The 13944-nt window shown below is 41.0% G+C and overlaps 1 protein-coding gene across 10 annotated transcripts in view; it reads right to left on the reverse strand.

The window, feature by feature from the left end:
* rapgef2b (Rap guanine nucleotide exchange factor 2b) overlaps window positions 1-13944 on the reverse strand; it is a 389412-nt gene that overhangs the window by 170341 nt on the left and 205127 nt on the right. The window contains exon 1 of one of the 10 annotated variants that reach the window (XM_072584251.1): window positions 8118-8219. The exons of 8 other annotated variants lie outside the window; for them this stretch is intronic. In XM_072584251.1, coding sequence (XP_072440352.1) covers window positions 8118-8171 — 54 coding nt within the window. In that variant the 5' untranslated portion in view covers window positions 8172-8219. Of the gene's footprint in view, window positions 1-7368; window positions 7792-8117; window positions 8220-13944 lie in introns of those variants that run through there. One more of the 10 variants, XM_072584250.1, reaches the window with a different exon arrangement.

A 13944-nucleotide genomic window follows, 5' to 3' on the forward strand; every position in this document is an offset into this window, starting at 1 on the left:
GCTATAGGAAGGACAGAAAGGGAGGCAAGATAGGAGGGGGAGTGGCATTTTTGATAAGGGATAGCATTACAGCTGTGCTGAGTGAGGATATTCCCGGAAATACATCCAGGGAAGTTATTTGGGTGGAACTGAGAAATAAGAAAGGGATGATCACCTTATTGCGATTGTTTTATAGACCCCTCCAATAGCCAGAGGGAAATTGAGAAACAAACTTGTAAGGAGATCTCAGCTATCTGTAAGAATAATATGGTGGTTATGGTAGGGGATTTTAACTTTCCAAACATTGACTGGGCCTGCCACTGTGTTAAAGGTTTAGATGAAGAGGAATTTCTTAAGTGTGTACAAGACAATTTTCTGATTCAGTATGTGGATGTACCTACTACAGAAGGAGCAAAACCTGACCTACTCTTGAGAAATAAGGCAGGGAGGTGACTGAGGTGTCAGTGGGGGAGCACTTTGGGGCCAGCGACCATAATTCTATTTGTTTTAAAATTGTGATGGAAAAGGGTAGACCAGATCTAAAAGTTGAAGTTCTAAATTGGAGAACGGCAGATGTTCGCAGGTAAAAGCTGGAAAACGGGAAGCCTTCAGAAATGAGATAACAAGAATCTAGAGAAAGTATATTCCTGTCAGGGTGAAAGGGAAGGCTGGTAGGTATAGGGAATGCTGGATGACTAAAGATATTGAGGATTCGGTTAAGAAAAAGAAGGAAGCATATGTCAGGTATAGACAGGATAGATCGAGTGAATCCTGAGAAGAGTATAAAGGCAGTAGGAGCATATTTAAGAGGGAAATCAGGAGGGCATAAAGGGGACATGAGATAGCGTTGGCAAATAGAATTAAGGAGAATCCAAAGGGTTTTTACAAATATATTAAGGACAAAAAAGGGTAACTAGGGAGAGAATAGGGCCCTTCAAAGATCAGCAAGGTGGCCTTTGTGTGGAGCCACAGAAAATGGCGGAGATACAAAATGAATATTTTGCATCAATATTTACTGTGGAAAAGGATATGGAAGATATAAACTGTAGGGAAATAGATGGTGACATCTTGCAAAATGTCTAGCTTATAGAGAAGGAAGTGCTGGATGTCTTGAAACAGTTAAAAGGTGGATAAATCCCCAGGACCTGATCAGGTGTACCCGAGAACTCTGTGGAAAGCTAGAGAAGTGATTGCTGGGCCTTTTGCTGAGATATTTGTATGATCGATAGTCACAGTGAGGTGCCGGAAGACTAGAGGTTGGCAAATGTGGTGCCACTATTTAAGAAGGGTGGTGAAGACAAGCCAGGGAACTATAGACCAGTGAGCCTGACCTCAGTGGTGGGCAAGCTGTTGGAGGGAATCCTCAGGGACAGGATGTACATGCATTTGGAAAGGCAAGGACTGAGTAGGGATAGTCAACATGGCTTTGTGCATGGGAAATCATGTCTCACAAACTTGATTGTTACTTCTTCAAAAATCTCAAAGAAGATTCATGAGGGCAGAACAGTAGTTGTGATCTATATGGACTTCAATAAGTCGTTCAACAAGGTTCCCCATGGGAGACAGATTAGCAAGGTTAGATCTCACGGAATATAGGGAGAACTAGCTATTTGGATACAGAACTGGCTCAAACATCGAAGACAGAGGATGGTGGTGGAGGGTCGTTTTTCAGACTGGAGGCCTGTGACCAGTGGAGTGCCACAAGGATCGGTGCTGGGTCCTCTACTTTTGGTCATTTACATAAATGATTTGGATGCGAGCATAAGAGGTACAGTTAGTAAGTTTGCAGATGACACCAAAATTGGTGGTGTAGTGGACAGCAAAGAGGGTTACCGAAGAGGTTCTGGACCAGATGGGCCAATGGCCTGAGAAGTGGCAGATGGAGTTTAATTCAGATAAATGCGAGGTGCTGCATTTTGGGAAAGCAAATCTTAGCTGGACTTGTACACTTAATGGTAAGGTCCTAGGGAGTGTTGCTGAACAAAGAGACCTTGGAGTGCAGGTTCATAGCTCCTTGAAAGTGGAGTCGCAGGTAGATAGGATAGTGAAGGCGGCGTTTGGTATGCTTTCCTTTACTGGTCAGAGTATTGAGTACAGGAGTTGGGAGGTCATGTTGCGGCTGTACAGGACACTGGTTAGGCCACTGATAGAATATTGCGTGCAATTCTGGTCGTCTTCCTATTGGAAAGATGTTGTGAAACTTGAAAGGGTTCAGAAAAGATTTACAAGGATGTTCCCAGGGTTGGAGGATTTGAACAGGCTGGGGCTGTTTTCCCTGGAGCGTCGGAGGCGGAGGGGTGACCTTATAGAGGCTTACAAAATTATGAGGGGCATGGATAGGATAAAGTCTTTTCCCTGGGATCAGGAAGTCCAGAACTAGAGGGCATAGGTTTACGGTGAGAGGGGAAAGATACAAAAGAGACCTAAGGGGCAACGTTTTCACACAGAGGGTGGTACGTGTATGGAATGTGCTGGCAGAGGTGGTGGTGGAAGCTGGTACAATTGCAACATTTAAGAGGCATCTGGATGGGTGTATGAATAGGAAGGGTTTGGAGTGATATGGGCCAGGTGCTGGCAGGTGGGACTAGATTGGGTTGGGATATCTGATTGGGTTGGGATATCTGGTTGGCATGGACAGGTTGGACCAAAGGGTCTGTTTCCATGCTGTACATCTATGACTCTATGACTTGCCTTTATTAATCCAAGAACGAAGGAGGTTATGATGGCGCTGTTCATACCATTAGCTCGGCCCCAGCTGGAGAACTGTGCAATTCTCATCACCACACTATAGGAATGATATGATAAATCAGAGAGGGTGCAAAACAGATTCACCAGGTTTAGGGTGTAGGTTTGATATCCAGACGTTTCATTACCTGGCTGGGTAACATCATCAGTGGCGACCTCCAAGTGAAGCAAAGCTGTTGTCTTCTGCTTTCTATTTATATCTTTCTTCTGGATGGGGTTCCTGGGGTTTGTGGTGATATCATTTCCTATTCGTTTTCTGAGAAGCTGATAGATGGCATCTAGATCTATGTGTTTGTTTATGGCATTGTGGTTGAAGTGCCAGGCCTCTAGGAATTCTCTGGCATGTCTTTACTTAGCCTGTCCCAGGATAGATGTGTTGTCCCAGTCGAATTGGTGGTTTTTTTCATCCGTGTTGGGCTACGAGGGAGAGAGGGTCATGTCTTTTTGCGGCTAGCTGGTGTTCGTGTATCGTGTTTCAAATGGAGTAAACAGGACAGTGAAGGCATTTGGTATTCTTGCCCTTATTGGGCAGTGCATTGAGTACAAGAGTTGGGATGCCATGTTGCCACCGTACAGGGCATTGGTTCGGCCAGTTTTGGAATACTGTGTTCAATTCTAGTCTCCCTGCTATAGGAAGCAGGTTGTGAAACTTGAAAGGATTCAGAAAAGATTTACATGGATATTACCAGGGTTGGGGGGGTTTTGAGCTACAAGGAGAGGCTGAATATGCCAGGACTATTTTCCCTGGAGCGTCTGAGGCTGTGGGGCGACCTTTTGGATGTTTATAAAACCATGAGATGCATGGATAGAGTGAATAGTCAAGGTCTTTTCCCCAGGGTGGAGGAGTCCAAAGCTACAGGGTGGCAGGTGAAAGATATGAGAGGTGCCGAAGAGGCAACTTTTTCGCACAGCAGGTGGTGCATTTGTGGAATGAACTACCAGAGAAAGTGGTGGAGGCTGGCACAATTACGTCATTTAAAAGGCAGCTGGATGGGTATATCAATAGGAAGGGTTCAAAGGGATACAGACTAAATGCTGGCAAATGGGACTAGATTAATTTAGGGTATCTGCTCAGCATGGACGAGTTGGACCAAAGGGGGTCTGTTTCCATGCCGTATAGCTCTATGAAGTTTAATGACCAGCATAGACATTAAAGGCCTCTTCCATGCTGGTAAAACACGATGACTCTCTCAGTGACCTTGGATCAATCATTAAACCCATTCACAAAAGGCATCCAATGTACTTAGAAAGAACATCAAAGTTTACTTCAAAAAAAGAAAAACACTATTTTATACAGTGCAAGAATATTTGAAATAAACTCATTACAAAAATATCAGGAATAAAGACTCAACCCAGTCACTCATTTCTTCTTTCTCAGCTGCAATGTTTACTTTTTGGTGAATTTCTGCTGTGCATTCACTCAATTCTTTTCTCTTCAATTAATGTTTCTCACAGAGATCTTTAAACAAACTCATAACTTAGCTTACTATTAATAAAGAACATGGGTTACTTAAACCATGTGTTCAATAGCCATGGAGATGCCTTACTTTGTGCAAACTTCATACCATCTGCTTCTGGAGTTTTCTGGATCATCAGTGGGACAATGCTATTTAATCACAATTAAAACCTCATGGCCCAGCATAGTTCCCTCTCTGTTACTACCATCAAGCTGGGAAATCCAACCTATTTCAATCAAGAAAGCCGTGGGCAGTCAAATGGCACACCAGGAATTCTTAAAACAAGGTTATAGTCCAATGATGAAGGAGCAGCACTCAGAAAGCTGGCATTTTCAAATAAACTGGTTGGACTATAACCTGATGTTGTGTGATTTTTCACCTTGTTCAACACCGGCACCTCCACAGTTTAAACACGAGGTATGAAACCTGAAGAAACTACGACACAGAACTATTTACATTCCAAATACTGGGAGCAGCATGTAACAGACAGAGCTAAGCAATCCCACAGCCAATGGATCAGATATATATACTCTGCAGTCCTATCACATTCAATCAATAAAACAGGAAGTGGAAGCTCCCTAAAAGTCCCACCCTCAGTGATGGGGGAGCCCAACGCATAAATACAAAAGATAAAACTGAAATTCTTGTGTCCAAGTAGGCAATTCATCTCCACTTCCTTCTGACGAAACTCAATTCCTGACTCTCTGAAGTATATTTTGTACACTATTACAAGGGACATGTCAGAAGTAGAAAACCCTACATTTGCCTGGATCATTGCTACTTTAATATCATTCAGGAATTTCAACACCATTCAGGAAAAAGCATAGGCACACCATCAAACACCTTCAACATTCATTCCTTCCACCACTGATGTACAGTTGCAGCAGTGCATACCAGCTACAGGATGCACTACAACAGAAAGATAAGACATTTAGGAACATCACCACCTCCAAGTTTTGGTCCAAGCAGTACAGCATCCTGACTTTGAAATATATAGTTGTTGCTTCACTGGCATGGAGTCAAAATCTTGGAACTCCTTCCACAACACACTATAGGCGTATCTACACTAAGAGCTACAGCAGTTCAGAAGGCAGCTCACCACCTTCTGAAGTACAATTCGGCATGGGCAATAAATGCCAGCCGAGCCAGCATTGCCTATTTCCCAAGAATAAGTTTAATAAAAATGGTAGAAAGGAAGGAAGAAGAGACAATATTTTGATGTGGATTCAAACTTAACTAATTCCAGTGAAAGAAAATGATAATTATGAATTGATGAATAATCTTGATGAATTATTTCATCAAGAAAGTAAGCAACATTCCAGGTAGTGCTCAATGTATGTGAGACTTGGAAATATAGGAACAATATAAAAACCCACCAAACCATTCACTAGCCAGTGGAGAATCTGCTTATACTGGAAAGGCAAGCCAAACGCAGAGCAATCTGGATAATTCAAGAAGGTAAGGTGCTGGACAGTAAGTGCCGTATAATAAAGACTTGTGCAAAATACTGAGATAAACAGAGAGAAATAAGTACTGAGAATTTTAAATCGCACACACAACACAGAAGAGCAGTCTGTGGATATTGATAGACAGCTCACTGGAGCAGTGTAACTCATGACAGAAGTAAGGACAGTTAATATAATTCTGAAAGAGCACAGGATTAAAAGCAAGTTCGAGAATGTGAGTTTTGTGCATGCACAAAACAACATCTCGAATATGTTATACAATGAAACCTTATCAATTGGAAAACTTTGCAAAAACTGGACATTTGAGTTAGTTCTTGGGCTCAGCGAAATTTACTGTATAGCCATTGCAGGCACTATATGAATATGAGCAGAAACCAGAGAGCACATCCTTTTATTCAAATTTTAAAAGTGGCTCTGCAATTTTTTTTTGCATTTAACCTTGCAGTTCAACCTCAAGAACGTTCCATTTTTATAAAAAACTATAAATGATATTTGCATCCCTTACATGAATCCTTTTTCTAAAATAAATGTAATAAACTATTTAACACCTTGAATAAAAAGACATCTTCTAAGGATTTGTAAAAATTCAATAACTTGTAAAAATCAATAAGAAAAAAAGCATCGTGAATGACACACTAACTCTAGAATCTACCTCCAAATTTCACTATCATTTCTAGCTAATCAGTATAACTGGACAGATATATTCCATTAATTTTATCAAAAAGTATCACTATTAATTATGCCAGTTTCCACTACTCATTTTCTCCTATACATCAACCATAGCTAATAGAAAAAAACTATTTGAGCTAACTATGTGAAAATGTTATTTTTAGACTTGACAAACCTTAGCTAATCATCATGGAAAACCTGTTCTCCAAAACATAGACACCTCTGACCATTTCCTAGCAAAAATAGCATATAAACACAGATACCCTAACATTTCTCAAAATAAAATTTACATTCACCATTTTCCATGCATGCATTATAGAAAGTGGGAATTCCAGTGGAGGTAAAGACAGGCGAACTTAAAGGATCAGTTATAAAATGACCACTAAAATATGGTTTTGCTCTCCATCATGTTGAACAAGTTTGTTAATGTTTATGCTTCCAAAGTTTAAATGTTTAATTTCAAGACAGAGCAGAAGCAAATTCTTTTCCCATTTAAATACTTCCTGAAATGAATTATTTGGGAAAAATTATTTACATGTTATTATATAAAAGTTATCCATTCAACACAGTATGCACATAATGGTTTTTCAGCAGTCCTTGAACAGTAAGGGCTAATACCTTACCGAAATCCAAAACCTAAAAGTGAACTGCCCCACTTTTGTACTATGTTAAATTAGTACCATTGTGCTTTCAATTGTTAATAGGTATACAATTTGAACCTCTGCTCAACAAATTCTACATCTGGATATTTAAAACCTTGGGTAATACAGTGACCACATTAAAACTAAAATTTCAGTTAATACCAACTGAACTGATTCAACATAACACAGACTTTGAGGAACAAGTACATTAAATAATTTAAGTAGAGTTTTGGGAAGTAATTTATAAAGATTGTGATTCATAAATGACAATTAATTCAACAGCACTTCTGCAATCAGACTATTCCATCACACTATACTCTGCCTTTAAATTCCAGCACCAGAGATTTTTTTAAATGTCACATTGTAAATATATTATATCCAATTATAGCAGTAGGTCACTGAAATACTCACTGCGTTTTTGTCCTGTTGTCCCATGACTGGATGATTAGTTCCAATTGCAAATGGTTTCATAATGAAGAAATGCGTGCTAAGCTGAATTTCAGCATCATGGATTGATTCCTATCAGCTCATCTATTCACACATTACAATCTCAAAAAAAAAAGCAGCAGCTAACGTGACTCTACGAGCAGTGTTTGATTTGGCACGGAAGATCAATCAAACAGATGCTTTTTTTTCCTCATAATGAAAAGACTAAATAAACTACAAGTATTTCAAATAAAGATGGGGGGAAAAACACTAAAAGTAAACATCTATCTTCCATTAAAACAGCAGCAAATCGTAGGATTGTGAGAAAGCTAAAATGGCTGACTGCACAGACTGCCTCAAAAGGCTTAATGCAGTATTAGATTATTCGAGGAGGGCGAGAAACCAGCCTACAGCATTGTTAATGCTCCCATTTCATTCGCAACCAAAGATTCAGGGCAGTACGTATGTATAAGAACCTCCTCCCTGGCTGCTAACGAGCTGACAGAGTGGTCACTGCTGGTTCCTGCTTAGCCAAGCTAAGCAACTTTCAGCAATTAATCTTAGCACTATGACAGCAATAGACAATCACTTAACATTTTTATTTCTTGTACACAAGGCAAGCTCTACACGAGAAGTCATTACAACCACAGTAATGTCACAAGCAAAATAATAAAGTACCAGATTTATTTAGGTCAAAGTAAAATAGTACACGGTAATCGTATAATCATGCTTACTCTAGAAGGCCATGGCTGCAAGCAGTTGGCATAGCAACGAACAAGAAAAGCCATTTCCGGGATAGCAAGGAAAGATTTCTTTCAAAAACACAAAGGACAGAAGAAAATTTTCACACAAAGTAGTCTGCAGTTTCCTTAGAAAACGAACAGTATGTCTTCCAAGAAAACGCGATTCCGTAGCCAGACACATAACCTATAGTAAAATTGAACCACAACGCTCACGATGCATCGCAGACTGATTCTTGTATTGCAATAAACAGACACTTATTTCAGAGACTCTTCTTCGCCCCCTTCCCTCCAGCTGCACGCAGTTACACATGCAAAGGTGCAACTAACAGATGGATAAGCCAGGCTAAAGTAATAATTGAAAGCCTGTTTTCTATCAGATAACCTTGCAGGTCCCCACCCAACCACCCGAGGGAGTCCATTCATCGACTGCTGCTGCGTTTCAAAATGAAATCTATCACGAGGAAGATTGAATTATGAAGCGGGTTTATAAACCTTTATGGATAATAAAATGACATCACCTGGAAAAGGTCCTGAATTAGCTGCAACAAATTCAACAATTGCTTAGAACAGTCTTCAATATACACATCAGTGCACAAAGACACTAAATGCATACTAAGTTAGACCATATGTCCATGCAGTAGCTGCTTCACTGTATCCATTTTGCGTGCGCTCTGGCCTACAGGCAGATGATGTCTGCTTCCTTCAAAAGCTTAACACACACACACACAGAATATGCATCTCAAAGATATTAAATACCAAATTTGCAACAGCCTCCACTGAACAAATTCACCTTATGGTAATTAACTGCACTGGGAATTTTTTTATGCTGATACTGATTATACATCACTGACGTAGTGCCAGGAAGAAAACCTCATTTGTTTAGCTAGCAAATATGAAAAGACTAATATTAGAGTGCGTGTGTGTATGTGGTGCAAATACAATCACTGACACAGCAACTTCTGGTGTTCAAAAATACAAACTGGATGCTGGTCTAACATTTCTCACAAACTATGCTTTTCCAGTATCTGAACTCCTAAGAAATAGATCTTGTATCACAACTATAATGGTCACCATAAGGCAACCATCATCAATTATCCTTTCTACCATTTTTAATCTAATCAGGCAATTAACATTTGCAACATGATTTAGAAGTTTCCATCCACAAATCCACAATTACCATTGCCTCACTGTATTTTCCCAGATAATATCACTGCGTAGCTTCTCTCACCTCTCAGACAGCTTGCATGCATTACTCCTGGGAATCTACTTATAAAACATCAAACCCAACAGCACTTCTGAGAAAGCACAATGGAACGCTGAAGCCCAAACTGTGTAACGTCAGCCAGGCTTACAAAATAAAACTGATCAAAATTACAATTTACAATTGCGGGTTAATTTCCCTGATAAAAGGCAATACAGAATGTTTTCTGTGCAGACCATTACAAGCCAGCATTAACTTCATCAACATTTGTTAGCAGAGACAACATTCCCATTTCCTGCCATTTGCTTTCAAATGCTGATTGACATCATCCGTTCCCACCCAATTGAACAATGGAGTGCAACTCAGTCGAACATGTTTACATTAGTTTCATTGTATTATTTTAAATATCTGCCAATTTACTATGAAACACTTCCTAAAATTACAATTGAAACTGTATAAATCATTGGTTATAATATTGATAATTATTTATTACTATATGCATATTAAAGTATGCTCCATGTATTACAGTTTTTTTTTAGTCTCTTGCAAGTGTTATGGAATTTTTAGTTATTTTTTTCAATATGAGGGACTTATACCTTTTTTAAAATTGAAGACTGCTATTCCAATCTCTCAATGATTTGGTGTTTAATGATCCTTAGGAATTGAGTTTAAAAGGAGCTATTGATCCCTCGATTCAAGAAAATTAACTACTGACACTAAAATACATCACAAGGTATTTCACAGTTGCATTACAAAACAAGGAATGACAATAAGCTGTTAGGCCACATGACCAAACCTTTGATCCAAAACCACACAACTAACCCCACACCTTGTGAATGAGAGTAGTCAGAAACAACTTCATGAAGTTCTGGAGGCAAAGTTTCATCCTATTCCCTCACCTTTTCAAAAGGTTATAGTCCAAATTTATTTGGAAGCATTAGCTTTCGGAGCACAGCTCCTTCATCAAATGGTTGTGGAGGAGGAGTCAACTTGGACCCCACTGGAGGCTGCTGCCCTGGGCTTGACACGTATTCTCAAACCAGGCCAAAGAGAAAACCGTAGATGCTGGAGATTAGAGTTGAGATGTGGTGCTGGAAAAGCACAGGTCAGGCAGCATCCGAGGAGCAGGAAAATTGACATTTCAGGCAAAAGCCCTTCATCAGGAATTCATCAAAACCCATGGCAAGGAATCACTGAAAAACTACAGTGATAACAAGTTTCATCCCACCATGGACTACATTTTAGTATCTGTCTCATTCTTGGACACATGCATCTCCATCAAGGATGGGCACCTCAGCACCTCACTCTACCGCAAACCCACGGATAACCTCACAATGCCACACTTCTCCATTCCTCATGAAGGGCTTTTGGCTGAAACATTGATTTTCCAGATCCTCAGATGCTGCCTGACCTGCTGTGCTTTTCCAGCATGTATGCTCAAACCGTTAGGAAATATATAAATGCCAGATTCACCAGCTGCACCCACAAGATAGAGCAAAACATCAGTCGATCACAACGCAATGCCATCCATATCTCAAAACCACTGTCCTCAAATCTGCAAATAAACCTGAGGAGCCATCGTCATTCAGAATTGAACAGCTTACTGCAAGCAAGCGTACCGACATCTGAACAACCAGGAACACTACAGGCAACTACCAGCCAATCTGACCAAAGAGCATATGTGTGATCAGGACTTTGGATCCAGTTCTTCAGAGTTCCCACACGCCCTCATCCCAAGTACTTCTCATGTAAACGACTCTACTGCCTTCCAAAGATCCATAAAGCCAACACACCAGGACATCCCATCGTATCAGGCAATGAGACCCTATGTGAGAATCTCTCTGGCTATGTTGAAGGCATCTTGAAACCCATTGTACGGGAGACTCTGAGCTTCTGTCACAACAGTAATCATTTCTTACAGAAACTCAGCAACCACAGACCAGTCAAACCAGGAACATTCCTTGTCAAATTGGAGGTTTCAGCACTCTAAACCAGCATCCCCCACAATGACAGCATCGCGGCAACAGCCTCAGTATTCAATATCAACAACTGCCAATCTCCAAGCACCGTCCTACAACTCATCTGTTTTACCCTCAACCAAATTGTTTTCACATTTGATAACCAGTTCTTCATCTAGACACATGAAACAGTCATAGGGACCAAACTTGTACTCCAATATGCCAACATTTTCATGCACAGGTTTGAACAAGACTTCTTCTCTGCGCAGGACCTCCCAACAATATACACCAGGTACATTGTCAACATTTTCTTCCTCTGACCCTTGGCAAATAGTGACTGAAAAACTACACAGTGATAACAATGAGTTTCATCCCACCATCAAACTTACCATGGACTACTTTTTAGTATCTGTCTCATTCTTGGACCTTTGCATCTCCATCAAGGAGGGGCACCTCAGCACCTCACTCTACTGCAAACCCATGGATAACCTCATGATGCTACACTTGTCTAGCTTCCATCCGCAATATATTAAAAGAGCCATCCCCTATGGACAAGCCCTCTGCATACACAGGATGTATTCATATGAGGAGGAACGTGACAGACACTTGGAAGTACTCAAGGATGCCCTCATACAAACGGGGTACGATGCTCAACTCATCAATTGCCAGTTCCAACATGCCACTGCAGGAAACTGTAACGACCTCCTCAGGAGACAGACACAAGCTGCAACCGACAGGGTACCCTTCATTGTCCAGTACTTCCCAGGAACCTAAGAATTATACCATGCCCTTCGCAGCCTGAAACACATTATCAATGAGGATGAGCACCTCGCCAAGACCTTCCCCACACCTGCACTTCTCGCCTTTAAACAACCACCAAACTTCAAACAGATCACCGTTCGCAGCAAACTTCCAGCTTTCAGCACAACACCCTAGCACAACAGACGTTGCAAGGCTTGTCAGAGTGTCAACATTGATACTATCATTATACGTGGGGACACCTCCCACCATGTACGCAGCAGGTACTCATGTGACTCAGCCAACGTTGTCTATCTCATGCACTGCAGGCAAGGAATACCCTAAGGCACAGTACATTGGCAAGACCAAGTAGAGGCTACTGCAATGAATGAATGGACACTGCACAACAATCAACAGACAGGAGTGTTCCCTCCCAGTTGGAGAACATTTAAATGGTCCAGGACATTCAACCTCAGACCTTCGGATGGCTGTCCTCCAAGGCGGACTTCAGGACAGGCAAAAACGCAAAGCGGCCGAGCAGAGGCTGATAGCCAAGTTCAGTACGCATGGAGATGACCTCAACCAGGACCTTCAGTTCATGTGTCCCTACTGCACTACACACTCACTCTCTCACACACACTCCTACAGACCCATACACTCACGCAGACCCACTCTCATATACCAGCTCTCTCTCACAAACAAACCCACACATGCACCTTCTCACAGATTTATACCCCTTTACACTCTCACAAACTCACAGACACTCATACCACCCATAGCCCCCAACACACACACACACACACACACAAAGTTTGTGTGGGTGAATTTGTACTTGCAGAATTATATTTTATTTTACTCAAAAAACTGCATGAATCCATGTAAAATTCTGTAAATCCCTTTCTTAGAAATAGAATCAGTCTGAACAATAGGGCACAGACAGCCTCACACCTTCAATGCATTATCTGAGACGACACGGCACTATTGAAAGAACTGAAATCAAAATGGTCATTCTAAAAGATGAGAGACTTAAACAATTCAGCTCTTTTTCAATATATAATTTCACTTGCATAACATTGTAAACTTTTGCTATAAATTCTGTGTTTTACGACCATATACTCCACAATGAAGGAGCAGTGCTCCGAAAGCTAGTGCTTCCAAATAAACCTGTTAAACTATAACCTGGTGTTGTGTGATTTTTAACCTTGTACACCACAGTCCAACACCAGCACCTCCAAATATTTTCAAAAGGAGCACTCTGCACAATGAACAGTTCACATAGAAACTAGGAGAAGCAGGCCATTCAGAAGAAAGTGAGGACTGCAAATGCTGGAGATCAGAGTCAAAAAGTGTGGTGCTGGAAAAGCACAGCCGGTCAGGCATCATCCGAGGAGAGTCAACTTTTCGAGCACAAGTTCTTCATTAGGAATGACAGATGAAGGAGCAAATCTATTGGGACGATAACCTGGTGTAGTGTGATTTTTATCGATGAAGATTACTACCAGTGGGATTACTACCAGTGCCACATGCTTGCCAGTTTAGAAATAAAAAAAATAGGCAGGATGAACACGTGGCTTAAGAGATGGTGTAGGAGGAAGGGGTACAGATTTGTTGGACATTGGGACTGGTTCTGGAAAAGGTGGGACTATTACAAAAGAGACGGTTTACATCTGAACCAGACCAGAACCAATGTCCTTGGGGGAGTTTTTGCTACTGCTATTGGGAAGGTTTTAAACTGTTGTGGCAGGGCACTGGGAACCAGAAGAGAAGACAAGTAGGCAGTGAGGTGGAGACTGCAGACTGTAAGAATTATGAAGATAGCACTAATAAAGGGAAGAATAGGCAGAGAGCAGGTGAGCACAAAAGAACTGGTGGCCTGAAATGCATCTACTTTAATGCAAGGAGTATCGTGTGCAAGGCAGAT

The sequence above is a fragment of the Chiloscyllium punctatum genome, chromosome 14, assembly GCF_047496795.1.
Source record: "Chiloscyllium punctatum isolate Juve2018m chromosome 14, sChiPun1.3, whole genome shotgun sequence".
Taxonomy (NCBI): Eukaryota; Metazoa; Chordata; class Chondrichthyes; order Orectolobiformes; family Hemiscylliidae; genus Chiloscyllium; species Chiloscyllium punctatum.